General features: G+C 47.7%; 3 protein-coding genes across 3 annotated transcripts; all 3 read left to right on the top strand.

Annotated features, from left to right (window-relative positions):
- Positions 1-695: 695 nt before the first annotated feature.
- LOC311607329 (PRAME family member 12-like) lies at positions 696-3,410 on the top strand (the record flags this gene model as incomplete). The annotated part of the gene is made up of 3 exons (XM_084798985.1): positions 696-982; positions 1,434-2,042; positions 2,843-3,410. 3 exons carry the CDS (start codon positions 696-698, stop codon positions 3,408-3,410), a joined length of 1,464 nt encoding a protein of 487 aa, XP_084655111.1.
- Positions 3,411-8,864: 5,454 nt separating this feature from the next.
- On the top strand, positions 8,865-12,319 carry LOC311606428 (PRAME family member 8-like). Its single transcript, XM_084797741.1, has 3 exons — positions 8,865-9,220; positions 9,671-10,279; positions 11,051-12,319. The coding sequence occupies exons 1-3, from the start codon at positions 8,934-8,936 to the stop codon at positions 11,616-11,618; spliced, it is 1,464 nt and encodes a 487-aa protein (XP_084653867.1). The 5' UTR covers positions 8,865-8,933; the 3' UTR covers positions 11,619-12,319.
- A 5,725-nt stretch (positions 12,320-18,044) lies between these two features.
- Positions 18,045-19,824, top strand: LOC311607328 (preferentially expressed antigen in melanoma-like protein 7; the record flags this gene model as incomplete). The annotated part of the gene is made up of 2 exons (XM_084798984.1): positions 18,045-18,454; positions 19,257-19,824. The coding sequence occupies exons 1-2, from the start codon at positions 18,126-18,128 to the stop codon at positions 19,822-19,824; spliced, it is 897 nt and encodes a 298-aa protein (XP_084655110.1). The 5' UTR covers positions 18,045-18,125.
- Positions 19,825-21,132: the final 1,308 nt, after the last annotated feature.

Genomic DNA, 21,132 nt, shown 5'->3' with positions numbered 1-21,132 from the left:
GCCTGAATCTACAGGGATCCAGAGACACTGTGCTCATAGGAGCTCAGAACCTGTAAGTCACTTCCTTATAATAGCTGGGGCCCAATGAAAGAGAGAAATAAGACATTCATTGATTGTGTATGTTTTGTTCTTTTTGTACTATTTATTTATTTTGGTTTCTAAAAGATTTAATTCTAGAAGACTAGAATTAAGTAAATAGTTTTTATTTAAAATGCAGGGTTTTTGTTCCTTAGACAAAACTTTAAGTGATACAGAATGGAGGAACAAGCCCATTTTATAGATGACCTCAGGTTTCCCCAGTTTGAGAAACAATATGTGTAAGTTGGGTGTGTAAACGTCCTGTAGTCTCTTTGTTGCAGATTTGTGACATGGTCTATGTGTGCTTGCCCCCCAAAGATGGTACTCAGCTTTCAGGGTGCTGGGTCCCCTTTTCCAGTGAGGATGGGATTGGGTAGAGCATTGGTTAGGGATGCAGTGTGCCCCTTTGTTGTCCTTGTAGGAGGCACCCAATGCTGTGAGGGAGAAAGTTTGGCTTTGAGACCACCATTGACATCAAGGGTTTAAGAAGACAATTAATCACTAGCTGTGAGCGTGAGTGATCCAGGGAAGGTGAGGAAGTAGTTTAATCCTTTTCCTGACCATCTCTTCTTGCCTGAATGTTTCCCCAGGAGTCTTGTGACTGAAGACCTTGCAGGATGAATGTGCAGACCCCACCCACACTCCTGAAGCTGGCCAGGCAGGCTCTGCAGAGAGATGAGGCCTTGGCCATCTCCTGTCTGGAGATACTGCCTGTGGAGCTGCTCCCAGCTCTGTTCAAGGAGGCCTTGACTGGCAGACAGCCTCGCCTGGTGAGGGCCATGGTGGCCACCTGGCCTTTTCCCCGGCTCCCTGTGGGAGCATGGATGGAGACTCCTGACTTGGAAACCTTCCAGGCTGTGCTAGCAGGAATAGATATGTGGCTGACAAGAAAGAGTCACCCCAGGTAAGCAAGAAGCAAGAAGTGTAGAAAGAAGCCCATGGGAGAGATGGTGGGGTAGGGAGAATGGCTTCTCAATGAGTGGGTGGGAGGCTTCTGGTGATGCTCAGGCAGGCATGCGGGGGCCTTGGCAGCTGTTCTCTGCTTGTTGGAAGGACAGTGGGTTATGGGCTGTAGGTGAGAATAGAGGGGAAGAGGCCTACTGTGGCATCCCACAACCACTCATAATGGGACTAAGGGAAATAGAGAGTGCCTTAGTGGAAGGAAGTAGTGAGGTCTACACATGCATCCCTAGGAAAGTATCTGCAGCAGGCATGTGGACCCACTAGGTACCCTGTGTTGGGTGGAAAAGAAGCAGCCCTTGGCATGGGGAAAGCTGAGGTTAGAGCTGTGTGAAAAGGCTGGCTCAGTGTGGGGTCTTGCCTTGTAGCTGACACTTGCCATGATTTACCCACAGGAGGGGAAAGCTCCAGGTTCTAGACCTGAGGAAGGAACGCCATGGATCGTGGAGCATCTGGGCTGCAGCAGAGGATGGTGGCTGCTCAGATGAGCCTGTGGATGAGATGCTGCAAGATAAGAAGGTCCTTCCCAGATATGCCCTGAGGCCAAGGCGGAGATGCTGGCCTCTCAAGGTGGTAGCTGACCTTTGCCTCAGGCCCGGCCTGCAGGAAGAACAAGCATGCTTCTTGCAGTGGGCCCAGCAGCGACAGGGCTCCCTCCAGCTCTGCTGTGAGAAGATGCAGATCTGGGCTCAGCCTGTCCATGTTGTCAGACAGGTCTTGAACCTGTTTCCTCCAGAGTACATTGTAGACTTGGAACTGAACACAGAGTGGGATGTGTCCATGCTGGCACAGTTTGCTCCCTGCTTAGGCCAGATGAGAAATCTTCGCAGATTCTGCCTGGCTCCCATCTCCCAAAACGTCTTCCAGATTGGCCGCAGCACAACTGACAGAGAAGAGAAGTGTGTCCACAAGCTCCTTTCTCAGTTCTCCAGGCTCAAGCGTCTCCAGCATCTCTCCATGACTGGAGTCCACTTTCTCAGAGACCGCATGAGTCAGGCACTGAGGTAAGTGAGGATGGGGAGATGGGCAGGCTACCAGGGCAGACCTTTCTCTCTGATGGGAAGGATTAGTGGTTCATGATGCCTGCTAGTCCGTGGGAACACACCTGTAGCTCTTTCCATTAGAAGCTGGGCTTGTTTAGGTCTTGTTTCCCTGTCCTCTGAGTCAAGTTCTTTAATGAGCACCCATGATGGGGAGGACTGAAGTGTGCTGAAGACTTAGTAGGTCAGGCCTCGTAAAGAAGGGTCTGGATTCCTCTTGGTACCAGCCCAAGCAATCTAAGGGAAAAGGAACAGGAAGGGGAGAGTGCAGTCAGGAGTCCTGGGACTCACCATGCATTGTGGAGTGGAGCTCTGTGCTCTGATCTCTGAGCACAGGCTCGCTCTGCCCTGAGTTTTCTATGAGCGAAATGATTTAAGCCCAAAGAGAACTGAGTGCATGGCCAGAGTGGACGGTGTGGGTGTTCAGTAAGAGCAGAGTGACTGTGCAGAGGCCAGGATGGAACCCAGAGTCATGGAGGCCACAGGAAATGTCCCTAGATACGCTCTGGACATTCATGGGTTGGAACTGCTCCTTCTTGGCTGCTTCCTGGGCTTCTGGGCTGAGCTGGGTTTGGGCTCAGGAGATGAACTGTGATTTTGACCACAGTGGGTGAACAGATTCCAACTGGGAGATTCTTAAAGAAGGTCCTTGGTGTGTGTGTCCAACTGAGCTAGGGTCACATGTGCCCTTGGTCCTCTGTGTCCACCCTACTCTACACTCCCCTACACCCATTGCCTCACCTAATCCCCTGGTGTATCCCTAGGTGCCTGAAGATGCCTTTGCAGACCCTGCGCATCACTCACCAACAGATTTCCCGGTCAGACTTGAATTCCTTCTCTTGCTGCCTGAAGCTCTTTCAGCTAAAACATCTGCACATGAGAGGTGTGGTCTTAAGGGCTTTGGATGGGATGGCTCTCCGAGTTCTCCTAGACAACGTGGCAGACACTCTGCAGACCCTGGACTTGAACGGTTGTAAGATGAAGGACTCTCAGCTCACTGTCCTCATCCCTGCCCTCAGCAAGTGCTGCCAGCTGACCCAGCTCAGTCTCTATGGGAATGAATTCTCCAGGCCCATCCTGGGTGACCTGTTGCAGCACACAGCCCACTGGAGCAAGATGAGTGTGGAACAGTACCCTGCCCCCACGGAGTGCTATGGTGCTTTGGGTTCTGTCTTTGTGGAGAGATTTACCCAGCACTGTCCTGAGCTGGTAGAGACACTCAGGGCCATAAGGCAGCCCAAGTGCATCTCCTTTGCTACAGAGATCTGCCCTAGATCTGGACAGCGCTACTTCTATCAACCGGGATCCAGACTACGTTACTGCTGGGGGTAGGAGGAACACCTGACATCTGGAGTTGAAGAAAAGGAACGCTTGGGCTGCCTGCATCTCTCATGCCATGTGGCCAGATCCTGTGGCTTCTAACTGTGTTCAGAGTGTTGGAAACCAGATGATGTGTGGTTAGCTGGAATTTGGAGTCTGAAGTGGACCTGGAGGAAACTGGGAGTGTGGGAACAGGGCTGTTTTGGTGTCAGTGAGACAGTTATGCATTGATAAGTGGCTTCTGTCCTGCCTGGATCTGCAGTGGCTTTATCCTGCACCTGGAAGCCTGTATGAGCTCCCTCTGGGGTCTTTTTCAGTTCTTACCCTCACAGCCAGGGTCAGGGTCAGGAGGGTCAGATGACTCCCTGAGAAAGCCTGGGAGCTAATGAGTGAGGCCCAGGTCCAGATCAAAGTGTCATTTAGAGGTTAAATCTTGTTTGGTGACACTCGGTCCATCCTTGTCCTTTGCCTGCACAGTAGTTACAACCCTCTTGTGTACCTCTTCCATTATATGCACAAAAAGTATCAACTGCTGCAGTCAACATAGACACACCTCAGCTGAAGGAGAATTCTCCTGCTCACAGACAATCAACATCCACACTGTCAGGCCCCAGGGCAGCATGGACCCGTGACTGGTGGCCGAAGGGAAAGATGGTACAGCACAGGGCAAAGAGAACAGTGTTGTCACTGTTGATTCTCCTTTCATTCTTAAACCCTTCTTTCTGGTGTGTTGAAAGTCTCATGGACTCGAGCCTGGCCTTGAACATTTGATCCTTTTTGTCTCAGTAAGATCAACACCAAGAACCAGCCTCTGCAACCAGCATGACACATGTCTCCAGGGACATATTCCTTTGGATTCCAAACTCTATGAAGTAGCCGGAGTGTATAGACACGTGTGGAGTAATACACAAGCCCCTGTGCAGCATAAAACTCTTACACCACAAAAGAATGGTATATTAAGTCTCCCGTTGGACCCTCTGTATCCATTTCTTTTTACAAATATTTTCCAGGCCTACCCAGTCTATGCCCTCTCTTCTGTGTGGTATGAAATCAATAAAACGATTTATCATTACACAGTTTTCTTTGGTGCTCTATGTCTTGAACACATAGACATGGGCTCTTTGATTCACTGTTCTTGGTGTTTTCTGAATTCCATAAAGCATCTAAGTTTAAGGGCTCTTCAACAAATTCTCTCTGGACAGTAATGTGAAGGTTCCCTAATCTGGCTAGGTACATAAAGTTCTCAGGTGGGATGGGCCCCATGTGGACATCTAGGCCAGCTTAGAGTACCGAGAAAAATATTGTCTTAAATCAAAAGCACAAACTACCCCTAGATAGAGAGAGAGAGAGAGGTAGCTCAGAGGTGAAGAGCTCCTGTTGCTATTTCGAAGGACCAAAGTCAGTTTAAGCACTCAAGTCCTGTGGCTCTGAACTGGATTTCAAGGTCCAGGTGACAGGTCCACCTCTTCTGGCCTGTGTGGATCCCTACTTTCATATTCACAAACCTAAACAACACGCATAGATAGAAACCTAACTTCAAAAGTTATCAAAGATAAAAGAATTCAATTGTTCCAAGTTTAAACATAAGCAACATTGCGTTACTCACACCATGTAGTGAGCACACCATGACACACACACCACACAAGTATAAACTTACACAGAGAATTCCAGACAGAGTTTCCCTCATGAACATTGATGTAAAAATAGTCAATCAGGGCTTTAGAGATGGCTGTGAGGTTAAGAGCACTGGCTGCCCTTCAAGAAGTTCTAAGTTCAATCCCAGTATCCACATGATGGCTCACACCATCTCTAATGAGATCTGCTTCCCTCCTCTGGTGGGCAGGCACCTAGGCAAGCTAAATATTGCATAGATAATAAAAAAATATACCATAGATAATAATAAAACCAACCCCAAGCCTAAATAAAATCCTAATCATCTATCAATAATGCAAAACAGAAACACTCTGAAAGAAAAACAATCAGATGATCATCTCATCAGATGCAGAAAGAGCCTTTGACAAAATTCAACACTCTTTCATGATAAAAGTCTTGTAGAGATCAGGAATACAAGGCCCATTCCTAAATATAATAATGGCTCTGTACACTAAGTCAATAGCCAACATTAAATTAAATGGCCAGAAACTGAAAGCTCTTTTCCTATAATCAGGGACAACAAAAGTCTGCCCACTCTCTCTATATCACTTCAATTTAGTGCTGGAAGTTCTAGCTAGAGCAGTAAGACAACTAAAGGAGATCAGGGATTCCAAAGTGGAAAGGAAAAAGTCAAAGTATCCTTATCTAGATGATATGAGACTGTACTCAAGTGACTCCCAAAATACTACCAGACAAGTCTTCCAGCTGATAAACACCTTAGTTTAGATGGTGGGATAAAATAATTAACTCCAAAGTAAAAATCAGCAGCCCTCCTAAAAATGAGGATGCCACATACCCAAATTTGTGGGATACACTCAAAGCAGTGCAAAGATGAAAGTTCCTAGCAGTAAGCACCTTCATAAAGAGATTAGAAACATCTCATATAGGAGACTTAACAACACATCTGGAAGCCCTAGGGGGAAAAAGAAAAAGAAGCAGAAACACCCAAGAGGAGTAGACAAATGGAAGTCCTCAAACTCAAGGTTGAAATCATTAATTAGAAACAAAGAAGCCAGGTGTGGTGGCATATGTCTTTACTGCAAGCATTAGGGAGGCAGAGGCAGGCAGATCTTGTGAGTTGGAGGCCAACCTGGTCTACAAAGCAATTCCAGAACAGCAAAGGCTACACAGAGAAAACCTGTCTCAAAACATGGAGGTGAAGGAGAAAGAGAGAGAGAGAGAGAGAGAGAGAGAGAGAGAGAGAGAGAGAGAGAGAGAGAGAGAGAGAGAGAGGAAGAAGATAAAAAGAAAGAAAGAAGGAGAAAAAAAGAATTTGGGGCTGGAGAGATGCCTGAGAGATTATGAGCACTGTCTGCCATTCCAAAGGTCCTGAGTTCAATTTCCAGGAACCACATGATGGCTTAAAACCACCTGTAAAGAGATCTGGTGCCTTCTTGTGGTGGGCAGGCACACTTGTGGTCAGAACACTATATAAATATTAAAACAAAACAAAAACTTTTTTAAAAAGGTCAAAGATTCAACAAAACCCAGGGCTTGTTAATTTTAGAAAATCAACGAGATAGACAAACTGTTAGCCAAAGTAACAAAAAGGAAGACAGTCCAAATCAAACAAATCAGAAATGAAAAGGGAGGCAGGACAACAGACACAGAAGAAACACAAGGAATCATTAGATCTTACTTCCAAAGCCTATACACTTCCATATTACAATCTACAGGAAATGGACGATTATCTCATTGAATTACATTTCCCAAAGCTGAATCAACATCAGAGAAATAAAACAAATAGTCCTACTTGCCTGAACCTAGGAAGGTCCAAGGCGTGCAACTTAGAATAAAACAGTAGATGACCAATGAGTGTTAAGTTAGAGAGACCTGGATGCTGTATTGGAGTTAAGAGGGCAATATCCAAGCCGGGCATGATGCAGCCAGTGTTTAAGGCAGAGGCAGGCTGATTTCTGTGAGTTTGAGGCCAACTCAGTCTACAAAGTGGCTGCAGGACACACAGTGCTGTTATACAAGGAAACCCAGTCTCCAAAATCAACAACAACAAAACCCCCACCAAAAGGTAAGGACAACAAAAAAGGATGGCACCATCCTGCCATGTTGTTTCATTCCCCAAGCTGGAGAAGTCCCCAAAGCTAAATCCCATCCAATCAGCTTAAAATCTTCCTCTAGACACCCAGACACATTGTGTTGAGAACAAAGGTGGTTCTTCTTGTGTTTAGCTAATTAAAGGGATGGAGTTCCGACCTCCTTGTTGCTTCCCACCTGGTTCCTTGGATGTTACCTGATTAAGCATTTTGGCAAAATATGTCTACCTTAGACACAGGCAGGTGTCCTAATCTGGCTCTCTATGCCAGCTTATGCCTTTGACTGTTCAGTGATTGTTCAGCTTTGAAATCACCTGTGTCTGGTGCTCAAGGTGTCACTAGGTGGCTAGTTTGAAGCCTTAAGTAGGCATGCCTCAACAAGTCTAGATCACGCATTGAGATCTGATCTATGGTTTTGTGAATGCCAAGCAAGGACTTTCCTACCTGAGTTACCGACAGAAAAATCCATGCCATTAATATTAGAGATGCAAAGCATCCTCCTGCCTCAGCCTTCTGAGCATCTCCTGAAGTAGTGGAGGATGGGATGAAGTTCAGTTCTTTTTTTTCCCTGGCACCAGAAAAATACTGTATCTTTTCAGGAAGAGGTTAACCCCTCGACCCCCAGAGGACTCACACTCTGGACCATGCTGAACACAAATGAATCAGCACAGCCAGGTGAGTTGGCTCACACAGTCCTGAATCCTAGCAGCAGGAAGGCTGAGGCAGGAGGACCCCTGTGAGTTGGAACTGGAAGTTACCCTTAGCTATAGAACAGTGGTGTCTCAGAAAACAATCCAAAACCAAGGACATCAAGAGCAAATAGAAGACTAAACAATAAACAGACAAGCAAGAAAATGGAAGGATTTGGAGGAAAGAAGTCAATTGACTCATGATTTTCATTCTCTTTTTTATTGTTGTTTGTTTGTTTGTTTGCATTGCCCCAGAAAGCCTTGATTCAATTTAGAGACTGGGATAATCCAGGGTGGGATTAGCAGTCTGGGACTCAACTATCTGGTCACATGGCAGCTGGGGTTGGGAGGTGTGGCCTTCCCAGGGGCAGCCTGAGCCTCAGGGTATATAAAGGCTTCAGGGGAGCCACAGGAGCCATTTTGGGACCTGAAGCCTGCAGTCCCAGCCGGAATCTACAGGGATCCAGAGACACTGTGCTCATAGGAGCTCAGAACCTGTAAGTCACTTCCTTATAATAGCTGGGGCCCAATGAAAGAGAGAAATAAGACATTCATTGATTGTGTATGTTTTGTTCTTTTTGTACTATTTATTTATTTTGGTTTCTAAAAGATTTAATTCTAGAAGACTAGAATTAAGTAAATAGTTTTTTATTTAAAATGCAGGGTTTTTGTTCCTTAGACAAAACTTTAAGTGATACAGAATGGAGGAACAAGCCCATTTCATAGATGACCTCAGGTTTCCCCAGTTTGAGAAACAATATGTGTAAGGTGGGTGTGTAAACGTGCTGTAGTCTCTTTGTTGCAGATTTGTGACATGGTCTATGGGTGCTTGCCCGGCAAAGATGGTACTCAGCTTTCAGGGTGCTGGGTCCCCTTTCCCAGTGAGGATGGGATTGGGTAGAGCATTGGTTAGGGATGCATGTGTGCCCCTTGGTTGTCCTTGTAGGAGGCACCCAATGCTGTGAGGGAGAAAGTTTGGCTTTGAGACCACCATTGACATCAAGGGCTTAAGGGGACAATTAATCACTAGCTGTGAGTGTGAGTGATCCAGGGAAGGTGAGGAAGTGGTTTAATCCTTTTCCTGACCATCTCTTCTTGCCTGAATGTTTCCCCAGGAGTCTTGTGACTGAAGCCCTTGCAGGATGAGTGTGCAGACCCCACCCACACTCCTGAAGCTGGCCAGGCAGGCTCTGCAGAGAGATGAGGCCTTGGCCATCTCCTGTCTGGAGATACTGCCTGTGGAGCTGCTCCCAGCTCTGTTCAAGGAGGCCTTGACTGGCAGACAGCCTCGCCTGGTGAGGGCCATGGTGGCCACCTGGCCTTTTCCCCGTCTCCCTGTGGGAGCATGGATGGAGACTCCTGACTTGGAAACCTTCCAGGCTGTGCTAGCAGGAATAGATATGTGGCTGACAAGAAAGAGTCACCCCAGGTAAGCAAGAAGCAAGAAGTGTAGAAAGGAGCCCAGGGGAGAGATGGTGGGGTAGGGAGAATGGCTTCTCAATGAGTGGGTGGGAGGCTTCTGGTGATGCTCAGGCAGGCATGCGAGGGCCTTGGCAGCTGTTCTCTGCTTGTTGGAAGGACAGTGGGTTATGGGCTGGAGCTGAGAACAGAGGGGAAGAAGCCTACTATGGCATCCCACAACCACTCATAATGGGACTAAGGGAAATAGAGAGTGCCTTAGTGGAAGGAAGTAGTGAGGTTTACACATGCATCCCTAGAAAGTATCTGTAGCAGGCATGTGGACCCACTAGGTACCCTGTGTTGGCTGGAAAAGAAGCAGCCATTAGCATAGGGAAAGCTGAGGTTAGAGCTGTGTGAAAAGGCTGGCTCAGGGTGGGGTCTTGCCTTGTAGCTGATACTTGCCATGATTTACCCACAGGAGGGGAAAGCTTCAGGTTCTAGACCTGAGGAAGGAACGCCATGGATCGTGGAGCATCTGGGCTGCAGCAGAGGATGGTGGCTGCTCAGATGAGCCTGTGGATGAGATGCTGCAAGATAAGAAGGTCCTTCCCAGATATGCCCTGAGGCCAAGGCGGAGATGCTGGCCTCTCAAGGTGGTAGCTGACCTTTGCCTCAGGCCCGGCCTGCAGGAAGAACAAGCATGCTTCTTGCAGTGGGCCCAGCAGAGACAGGGCTCCCTCCAGCTCTGCTGTGAGAAGATGCAGATCTGGGCTCAGCCTGTCCATGTTGTCAGACAGGTCTTGAACCTGTTTCCTCCAGAGTACATTGTAGACTTGGAACTGAACACAGAGTGGGATGTGTCCACGCTGGCACAGTTTGCTCCCTGCTTAGGCCAGATGAGAAATCTTTGCAGATTCTCCCTGGCTCCCATCTCCCAGAACGTCTTCCAGATTGGCCGCAGCACAACTGACGGAGAAGAGAAGTGTGTCCACAAGCTCCTTTCTCAGTTCTCCAGGCTCAAGCGTCTCCAGCATCTCTCCATGACTGGAGTCCACTTTCTCAGAGACCGCATGAGTCAGGCCCTTAGGTAAGTGAGGATGGGGAGATGGGCAGGCTACCAGGGCAGACCTTTCTCTCTGATGGGAAGGATTAGTGGTTCATGATGCCTGCTAGTCCGTGGGAACACACCTGTAGCTCTCTACATTAGAAGCTGGACTTGTTCGGGTCTTGTTTCCCTGTCCCCTGAGTCAAGTTCTCTGATGAGTACCCATGAAGGGGAGGACTGAAGTGTGCTGAAGAGTAAGTAGGTCAGGCCTCGTAAGGAAGGGTCTGGATTCCTCTTGGTACCAGCCCCAGCAATCTAAGGGAAAAGGAACAGGAAGGGGAGAGTGCAGTCAGGAGTCCTGGGACTCACTGCACAGTGTGGAGTGGAGCTCTGCCCTGAGTTTTCTATGAGCGAAATGATTTAAGCCCAAGGAGAACTGAGTTCATGGCTAAAGTGGACAGTGTGGGTGTTCAGTAAGAGCAGAGTGACTGTGCAGAGGCCAGGATGGAACCCAGAGTCATGGAGGCCACAGGAAATGTCCCTAGATCCGCTCAGGACAAACATGGGTGGGAACTGCTTCTTCCTGGCTGCTTCCTGGGCTTCTGGGCTGAGCTGGGTTTGGGCTCAGGAGATGAACTGTGAGTTTGACCGCAGTGGGTAAGCAGATTCCAACTGGGAGATTCTTAAAGAAGGTCCTTGGTGTGTGTGTGTCCAACTGAGCTAGGGTCACCTGTGACATTCATCCTCTGTGTCCACCCTACTCTACACTCCCCTACACCCATTGCCTCACCTAATCCCCTGGTGTATCCCTAGGTGCCTGAAGATGCCTTTGCAGACCCTGCGCATCACTCACCAACAGATTTCCCGGTCAGACTTGAATTCCTTCTCTTGCTGCCTGAAGCTCTTTCAGCTAAAACATCTGCACATGAGAGGTGTGGTCTTAAGGGCTTTGGATGGGATGGCTCTCCGAGTTCTCCTAGACAACGTGGCAGACACTCTGCAGACCCTGGACTTGAACGGTTGTAAGATGAAGGACTCTCAGCTCACTGTCCTCATCCCTGCCCTCAGCAAGTGCTGCCAGCTGACCCAGCTCAGTCTCTATGGGAATGAATTCTCCAGGCCCATCCTGGGTGACCTGTTGCAGCACACAGCCCACTGGAGCAAGATGAGTGTGGAACAGTACCCTGCCCCCACGGAGTGCTATGGTGCTTTGGGTTCTGTCTTTGTGGAGAGATTTACCCAGCACTGTCCTGAGCTGGTAGAGACACTCAGGGCCATAAGGCAGCCCAAGTGCATCTCCTTTGCTACAGAGATCTGCCCTAGATCTGGACAGCGCTACTTCTATCAACCGGGATCCAGACTACGTTACTGCTGGGGGTAGGAGGAACACCTGACATCTGGAGTTGAAGAAAAGGAACGCTTGGGCTGCCTGCATCTCTCATGCCATGTGGCCAGATCCTGTGGCTTCTAACTGTGTTCAGAGTGTTGGAAACCAGATGATGTGTGGTTAGCTGGAATTTGGAGTCTGAAGTGGACCTGGAGGAAACTGGGAGTGTGGGAACAGGGCTGTTTTGGTGTCAGTGAGACAGTTATGCATTGATAAGTGGCTTCTGTCCTGCCTGGATCTGCAGTGGCTTTATCCTGCACCTGGAAGCCTGTATGAGCTCCCTCTGGGGTCTTTTTCAGTTCTTACCCTCACAGCCAGGGTCAGGGTCAGGAGGGTAAGATGACTCCCTGAGAAAGCCTGGGAGCTAATGAGTGAGGCCCAGGTCCAGATCAAAGTGTCATTTAGAGGTTAAATCTTGTTTGGTGACACTCGTTCCATCCTTGTCCTTTGCCTGCACAGTAGTTACAACCCTCTTGTGTACCTCTTCCATTATATGCACAAAAAGTATCAACTGCTGCAGTCAACATAGACACACCTCAGCTGAAGGAGAATTCTCCTGCTCACAGACAATCAACATCCACACTGTCAGGCCCCAGGGCAGCATGGACCCGTGACTGGTGGCCGAAGGGAAAGATGGTACAGCACAGGGCAAAGAGCACAGTGTTGTCACTGTTGATTCTCCTTTCATTCTTAAACCCTTCTTTCTGGTGTGTTGAAAGTCTCATGGACTCCAGCCTGGCCTTGAACATGTGATCTTTTCGTCCAGTAAGATCAACACCAAGAACCAGCCTCTGCAACCAGCATGACATATGTCTCCAGGGACATATTCCTTTGGACTCCAAACTCTATGAAGTAGCCGGAGTGTATAGACACGTGTGGAGTAATACACAAGCCCCTGTGCAGCATCCAACTCTTACTCCACAAAAGAATGGTATATTAAGTCTCCCATTGGACCCTCTGTATCCATTCCTTTTTACAATTATTTTCCAGGCCTAGCCCGTCTATGCCCCCTCTTCTGCGTGGTATGAAATCAATAAAACGATTTATCATTACACACTTTTCTTTGGTGCTCTATGTCTTGAACACATAGACATGGGCTCTTCGTTTCACTGTTCTTGGTGTTTTCTGAATTCCATAAAGCATCTAAGTTTAAGGGCTCTTCAACAAATTCTCTCTGGACAGTAATGTGAAGGTTCCCAAATCTGGCTAGGTACATAAAGTTCTCAGGTGAGATGGGCCCCTTGTGGACATCTAGGCCAGCTTAGAGCAGCGAGAAAAACATTGTCTTAAATCAAAAGCACAATCTACCCCTAGATAGAAAGAGAGAGAGAAGTAGCTCAGAGGTGAAGAGCTCCTGTTGCTATTTCAAAGGACCAAAGTCAGTTTAAGCACTCACATCCTGTGGCTCTCAACTGGAACTCAAGGTCCAGGTGACAGGTCCACCTCTTCTGGCCTGTGTGGATCCCTACTTTCATATTCACAAACCTAAACAACACGCATAGATATAAACCTAACTTGAAAGGTTATCAAAGATAAAAGAATTCAATTATTCCAAGTTTAAACATAAGCACCATTGCGTTACTCACACCATGTAGTGAGCACACCATGACACACACACCACACAAGTATAAATTTACACAGAGAATTCCAGACAGAGTTTCCTCATGAACATTGATGCAAAAATAGTCAATCAGGGCTTTAGAGATGGCTGTGAGGTTAAGAGCACTGGGTGCCCTTCAAGAAGTTCTGAGTTCAATCCCAGTATCCACATGATGGCTCACAACCATCTCTAATGAGATCTGCTCCCCTCCTCTGGCGGGCAGGCACCTAGGCAAGCTAAATATTGCATAGATAATAAAAAAATATACCATAGATAATAATAAAACCAACCCCAAGCCTAAATAAAATCCTAATCATCCATCAATAATGCAAAACAGAAACACTCTGAAAGAAAAACAATCAGATGATCATCTCATCAGATGCAGAAAGAGCCTTTGACAAAATCCAACACTCTTTCATGATAAAAGTCTTGTAGAGATCAGGAATACAAGGCCCATTCTTAAATATAATAATGGCTCTGTACACTAAGTCAATAGCCAACATCAAATTAAATGAATGGAAACTGAAAGCTCTTTTCCTATAATCAGGGACAAAAAAAATCTGCCCACTCTCTCTATATCACTTCAATTTAGTGCTGGAAGTTCTAGCTAGAGCAGTAAGACAACTAAAGGAGAGCAGGGATTCCAAAGTGGAAAGGAAGAAGTCAAAGTATCCTTATCTAGATGATATGAGACTGTACTCAAGTGACTCCCAAAATACTACCAGACAAGTCTTCCAGCTGATAAACACCTTAGTTTAGGTGGTGGGATAAAATAATTAACTCAAAAGTAATTAATCAGCAGCCCTCCTAAAAATGAAGATGCCACATACCCAAATTCGTGGGACACACTCAAAGCAGTGCAAAGATGAAAGTTCATAGCAGTAAGCGCCTTCATAAAGAGATTAGAAACATCTCATATAGGAGACTTAACAACACATCTGAGAGCCCTAGGGGGGAAAAAGAAAAAGAAGCAGAAACACCCAAGAGGAGTAGACAAATGGAAGTCATCAAACTCAAGGTTGAAATCATTAATTAGAAACAAAGAAGCCAGGTGTGGTGGCACATGCCTTTAATGCAAGCATTCAGGAGGCAGAAGCAGACAGATCTTGTGATTTGGAGGCCGACCTGGCCTACAAAACAAGTCCAGGTCAGCCAAGGCTACACAGAGAAAACCTGTCTCAAAATATGGATGGGAGGGAGAGAGAGTGAAAGAGAGGAGAAAAGCAAAAAGAAAGAAAGAAGGAAAAAAAGAAAGAAAGAAAGAAGGGGGAAGTCAAAGAATCGGTGGCTGGAGAGAAAGCTCAGAGGTTAAGAGCAAAGATCTGAGTTCAATTTCCAGCAACCACATGATGGCTTACAGCCACCCGTAATGAGATCTGGTGCCTTCTTGTGCTAGGCAGGCACACATGTGGGCAGAATACTGTATAAATAATAAAACCAAAGAAAAACTTTTTTTAAAATGTCAAAGAATCAACAAAACCCAGGGCTTGTTAATTTGAGAAAATCAAGGAGATCGACAAACTGTTATCCAAAGTAACTAAAAGGAAGAGGGATGCTATCCAAATCAATCAAATCAGAAATGAGAATGGAGGCAGGACAACAGACACTGAAGAAACACAAAGAATCATTAGATCTTACTTCCAAAGCCTATACAATTCCAGATTTTACAATCTACAGGAAATGGACTATTTTCTCGATGAATTACTTTTGCCAAAGTTGAGTCAACATCAGAGGAACAAATTAAATTGTCCTACTTGCCTGAACCTATGAAGGTCCAAGGCGTGCATCTTAGAATAAAACAGTAGATGATCATAACAGTGTTGAGTTAGAGAGACCTGGATGCTGCATTGGAGTTAGGAAGGCAATATCCCAGCCGGGCATGGGGCAGCAAGTGTTTAAGGCTGAGGCAGGCCGATTTCTGTGAGTTTGAGGCCAACTCAGTCTACAAAGTGGCTGCAGGACACACAATGCTGTTATACAAGGAAACCCAGTCTCCAAAATCAACAACAACAACAAAACCCACCAAAAGGTAAGGACAACAAAAAAGGATGGCACCATCCTGCCATGTTGTTTCCTTCCCCAAGCTGGAGAAGTCCCCAAAGCTAAATCCCATCCAATCAGCTTACACTCTTCCTCTAGCCACCCAGACACATTGTGTTGTGAACAAAGGTGGTTCTTGTGTTTAGCTAATCAAAGGGATGGAATGCGGACCTCCCTGTTGCATCCCACCTAGTTCCTTGGATGTTACCTGGTTAAGGATTTTGCTAAAAGATGTCTACCTTAGAGACAGGCAGGTGTCCTAATCTGGCACACTATGCTAGACTATGCCTTTCCCTGGTCAGTGTTTGTTCAGCATTCAAATCACCTGTGTCTGGTGCTGAAAGTGTCACTAGGTGGCTAGTTTGAAGCCTTAAGTAGGCACGCCTCAACAAGTCTAGATCACACATTGAGGTCTGATCTATGGTTTTGTGAATGCTAAGCAAGGACTTTCCTACCTGAGACACAGACAGAGAAATCCCTGCCAAAACGTTCTGGATGCAAAGCATCCTCCTGCCTCAGCCTTCTGAGCATCTGCTGAAGTAGTAGAAGATGGGTAAAGGATGAATTCAGTTCTTTTTTCCCTGGAACCGGCAAGATACTGTATGTTTTCAGGACCAGGTTAACCCCTCCATCCCTAGATGACTCACATTCGGGACCATGCTGGACACAAATGAATCAGCACAGCCAGGTGAGTTGGCTCACACAGTCCTGAATCCTAGCAGCAGGAAGGCTGAGGCAGGAGGACCCCTGTGAGTTGGAACTGGAAGTTACCCTTAGCTATAGAACAATGGTGTCTCAGAAAACAATCCAAAACCAAGCACATCAAGAGCAAATAGAAGACTAAACAATAAACAGAGAACCAAGAAAATGGAAGGATTTGGAGGAAAGAAGTCAATTGACTCATGATTTTCATCCTCTTTTTGGTTTTTGTTTCTTTGTTTGTTTGCATTGCCCCAGAAAGCCTTGATTCAATTGAGAGGCTGGGATAATCCAGGGTGGGATTAGCAGTCTGGGACTCAATTATCTGGTCACATGGCAGCTGGGGTTGGGAGGTGTGGCCTTCCCAGGGGCAGCCTGAGCCTCAGGGTATATAAAGGCTTCAGGGTAGCCACAGGAGCCATTTTGGGACCTGAAGCCTGCAGTTCCAGCCAGAATCTACAGGGATCCAGAGACACTGTGCTCATAGGAGCTCAGAACCTGTAAGTCACTTCCTTATAATAGCTGGGGCCCAATGAAAGAGAGAAATAAGACATTCATTGATTGTGTATGTTTTGTTCTTTTTGTACTATTTATTTATTTTGGTTTCTAAAAGATTTAATTCTAGAAGACTAGAATTAAGTAAATAGTTTTTTATTTAAAATGCAGGGTTTTTGTTCCTTAGACAAACTTTAAGTGATACAGGATGGAGGAACAAGCCCATTTCATAGATGACCTCAGGTTTCCCCAGTTTGAGAAACAATATGTGTATGTTGGGTGTGTAAACGTGCTGTAGTCTCTTTGTTGCAGAATTGTGACATGGTCTATGTGTGCTTGCCCCCCAAAGATGGTACTCAGCTTTCAGGGTGCTGGGTCCCCTTTTCCAGTGAGGATGGGATTGGGTAGAGCATTGGTTAGGGATGCATGTGTGCCCCTTTGTTGTCCTTGTAGGAGGCACCCATTGCTGTGAAGGAGAAAGTTTGGCTTTGAGACCACCATTGACATCAAGGGCTTAAGGGGACAATTAATCACTAGCTGTGAGCTTGAGTGATCCAGGGATGTTGAGGAAGTGGTTTATTCCTTTTCCTGACCATCTCTTCTTGCCTGAATGTTTCCCCAGGAGTCTTGTGACTGAAGACCTTGCAGGATGAGTGTGCAGACCCCACCCACACTCCTGAAGCTGGCCAGGCAGGCTCTGCAGAGAGATGAGGCCTTGGCCATCTCCTGTCTGGAGATACTGCCTGTGGAGCTGCTCCCAGCTCTGTTCAAGGAGGCCTTGACTGGCAGACAGCCTCGCCTGGTGAGGGCCATGGTGGCCACCTGGCCTTTTCCCCGTCTCCCTGTGGGAGCATGGATGGAGACTCCTGACTTGGAAACCTTCCAGGCTGTGCTAGCAGGAATAGATATGTGGCTGACAAGAAAGAGTCACCCCAGGTAAGCAAGAAGCAAGAAGTGTAGAAAGGAGCCCATGGGAGAGATGGTGGGGTAGGGAGAATGGCTTCTCAATGAGTGGGTGGGAGGCTTCTGGTGATGCTCAGGCAGGCATGCGGGGGCCTTAGCAGCTGTTCTCTGCTTGTTGGAAGGACAGTGGGTTATGGGCTGGAGCTGAGAATAGAGTGGAAGAAGCCTACTGTGGCATCCCACAACCACTCATAACGGGACTAAGGGAAATAGAGAGTGCCTTAGTGGAAGGAAGTACTGAGATCTACACATGCATCCCTAGGAAAGCGTCTGTAGCAGGCATGTGGACCCACTAGGTACCCTGTGTTGGCTGGGAAAGAAGCAGCCCTTGGCATGGGGAAAGCTGAGGTTAGAGCTGTGTGAAAAGGCTGGCTCAGGGTGGGGTCTTGCCTTGTAGCTGACACTTGCCATGATTTACCCACAGGAGGGGAAAGCTTCAGGTTCTAGACCTGAGGAAGGAACGCCATGGATCGTGGAGCATCTGGGCTGCAGCAGAGGATGGTGGCTGCTCAGATGAGCCTGTGGATGAGATGCTGCAAGATAAGAAGGTCCTTCCCAGATATGCCCTGAGGCCAAGGCAGAGATGCTGGCCTCTCCAGGTGGTAGCTGACCTTTGCCTCAGGCCCGGCCTGCAGGAAGAACAAGCATGCTTCTTGCAGTGGGCCCAGCAGAGACAGGGCTCCCTCCAGCTCTGCTGTGAGAAGATGCAGATCTGGGCTCAGCCTGTCCATGTTGTCAGACAGGTCTTGAACCTGTTTCCTCCAGAGTACATTGTAGACTTGGAACTGAACACAGAGTGGGATGTGTCCACGCTGGCACAGTTTGCTCCCTGCTTAGGCCAGATGAGAAATCTTGGCAGATTCTCCCTGGCTCCCATCTCCCAGAACGTCTTCCAGATTGGCTGCAGCACAACTGACGGAGAAGAGAAGTGTGTCCACAAGCTCCTTTCTCAGTTCTCCAGGCTCAAGCGTCTCCAGCATCTCTCCATGACTGGAGTCCACTTTCTCAGAGACCGCATGAGTCAGGCCCTTAGGTAAGTGAGGATGGGGAGATGGGCAGGCTACCAGGGCAGACCTTTCTCTCTGATGGGAAGGATTAGTGGTTCATGATGCCTGCTAGTCCGTGGGAACACGCCTGTAGCTCTTTCCATTAGAAGCTGGACTTGTTCGGGTCTTGTTTCCCTGTCCCCTGAGTCAAGTTCTCTAATGAGTACCCATGAAGGGGAGGACTGAAGTGTGCTGAAGAGTAAGTAGGTCAGGCCTCGTAAGGAAGGGTCTGGATTCCTCTTGGTACCAGCCCAAGCAATCTAAGGGAAAAGGAACAGGAAGGGGAGAGTGCAGTCAGGAGTCCTGGGACTCACCATGCATTGTGGAGTGGAGCTCTGTGCTCAGATCTCTGAGGACAGGCTCGCTCTGCCCTGAGTTTTCTATGAGCGAAATGATTTAAGCCCAAAGAGAAGTGAGTGCATTGCCAGAGTGGACAGTGTGGGTGTTCAGTAAGAGCAGAGTGACTGTGCAGAGGCCAGGATGGAACCCAGAGTCATGGAGGCCACAGGAAATGTCCCTAGGTCCGCTCAGGACATTCATGGGTTAGAACTGCTCCTTCCTGGCTGCTTCCTGGGCTTCTGGGCTGAGCTGGGTTTGGGCTCAGGAGATGAACTGTGAGTTTGACCGCAGTGGGTGAGCAGATTCCAACTGGGAGATTCTTAAAGAAGGTCCTTGGTGTGTGTGTGTCCAACTGAGCTAGGGTCACCTGCGCCCTTCGTCCTCTGTGTCCACCCTACTCTACACTCCCCTACACCCATTGCCTCACCTAATCCCCTGGTGTATCCCTAGGTGCCTGAAGATGCCTTTGCAGACCCTGCGCATCACTCACCAACAGATTTCCCGGTCAGACTTGAATTCCTTCTCTTGCTGCCTGAAGCTCTTTCAGCTAAAACATCTGCACATGAGAGGTGTGGTCTTAAGGGCTTTGGATGGGATGGCTCTCCGAGTTCTCCTAGACAACGTGGCAGACACTCTGCAGACCCTGGACTTGAACGGTTGTAAGATGAAGGACTCTCAGCTCACTGTCCTCATCCCTGCTCTCAGCAAGTGCTGCCAGCTGACCCAGCTCAGTCTCTATGGGAATGAATTCTCCAGGCCCATCCTGGGTGACCTGTTGCAGCACACAGCCCACTGGAGCAAGATGAGTGTGGAACAGTACCCTGCCCCCACGGAGTGCTATGGTGCTTTGGGTTCTGTCTTTGTGGAGAGATTTACCCAGCACTGTCCTGAGCTGGTAGAGACACTCAGGGCCCTAAGGCAGCCCAAGTGCATCTCCTTTGCTACAGAGATCTGCCCTAAGTCTGGACAGCGCTACTTCTATCAACCGGGATCCAGACTACGTTACTGCTGGGGGTAGGAGGAACACCTGACATCTGGAGTTGAAGAAAAGGAACGCTTGGGCTGCCTGCATCTCTCATGCCATGTGGCCAGATCCTGTGGCTTCAAAGTGTGTTCAGAGTGTTGGAAACCAGATGATGTGTGGTTAGTTGGAATTTGGAGTCTGAAGTAGACCTGGAGGAAACTGGGAGTGTGGGAACAGGGCTGTTTTGGTGTCAGTGAGACAGTTATGCATTGATAAGTGGCTTCTGTCCTGCCTGGATCTGCAGTGGCTTTATCCTGCACCTGGAAGCCTGTATGAGCTCCCTCTGGGGTCTTTTTCAGTTCTTACCCTCACAGCCAGGGTCAGGGTCAGGAGGGTCAGATGACTCCCTCCGAGAGCCTGGGAGCTAATGAGTGAGGCCCAGGTCCAGATCAAAGTGTCATTTAGAGGTTAAATCTTGTTTGGTGACACTCATTCCATCCTTGTCCATTGCCTGCACAGTAGTTACAACCCTCTTGTGTACCTCTTCCATTATATGCACAAAAAGTATCAACTGCTGCAGTCAACATAGACACACCTCAGCTGAAGGAGAATTCTCCTGCTCACAGACAATCAACATCCACACTGTCAGGCCCCAGGGCAGCATGGACCCGTGACTGGTGGCTGAAGGGAAAGGCGGTACAGCACAGGGCAAAGAGCACAGTGTTGTCACTGTTGATTCTCCTTTCACTCTTAAACCCTTCTTTCTGGTGTGTTGAAAGTCTCATGGACTCGAGCCTGGCCTTGAACATTTGATCTTTTTGTCTCAGTAAGATCAACACCAAGAACCAGTCTCTGCAGCCAGCATGACACATGTCTCCAGGGACATATTCCTTTGGACTCCAAACTCTATGAAGTAGCCGGAGTGTACAGACACGGGTGGAGTACTACACAAGGCCCTGTGCAGCATAAAACTCTTACTCCACATAAGAATGGTATCTTACGTCTCCCATTGGACCCTCTGTATCCATTTCTCTTTACAAATATTTTCCAGGCCTAGCCAGTCTATGCCCCCTCTTCTGTGTGGTATGAAATCAATAAAATGATTTATCATTACACAGTTTTCTTTGGTGCTCTATGTCTTGAACACATAGACATGGGCTCTTTGTTTCACTGTTCTTGGTGTTTTCTGAATTCCATAAAGCATCTAAGTTTAAGGGCTCTTCAACAAATTCTCTCTGGACAGTAATGTGAAGGGTCCCAAATCTGGCTAGGTACATAAAGTTCTCAGGTGGGATGGGCCCCATGTGGACATCTAGGCCAGCTTAGAGCACCGAGAAAAACATTGTCTTAAATCAAAAGCAC

The sequence above is a fragment of the Acomys minous genome, assembly GCF_964271855.1.
Source record: "Acomys minous genome assembly, chromosome: 10".
In the NCBI taxonomy this organism is placed as follows: Eukaryota; Metazoa; Chordata; class Mammalia; order Rodentia; family Muridae; genus Acomys; species Acomys minous.
The sequence above is the reverse complement of the archived record's forward strand: the minus strand, read 5'-3'. Positions and strand labels throughout refer to the sequence as shown.

What these genes read in the sequence shown, in the direction of transcription:
- LOC311606428 (XM_084797741.1), top strand. Translation starts at nt 8,934, where the DNA reads ATGAGTGTGCAGACCCCACCCACACTCCTGAAGCTGGCCAGGCAGGCT. An exon ending in ACAAGAAAGAGTCACCCCAG is followed by an intron (nt 9,221 to 9,670) that starts GTAAGCAAGAAG and finishes ATTTACCCACAG; the next exon opens with GAGGGGAAAGCTTCAGGTTC. An exon ending in CGCATGAGTCAGGCCCTTAG is followed by an intron (nt 10,280 to 11,050) that starts GTAAGTGAGGAT and finishes GTGTATCCCTAG; the next exon opens with GTGCCTGAAGATGCCTTTGC.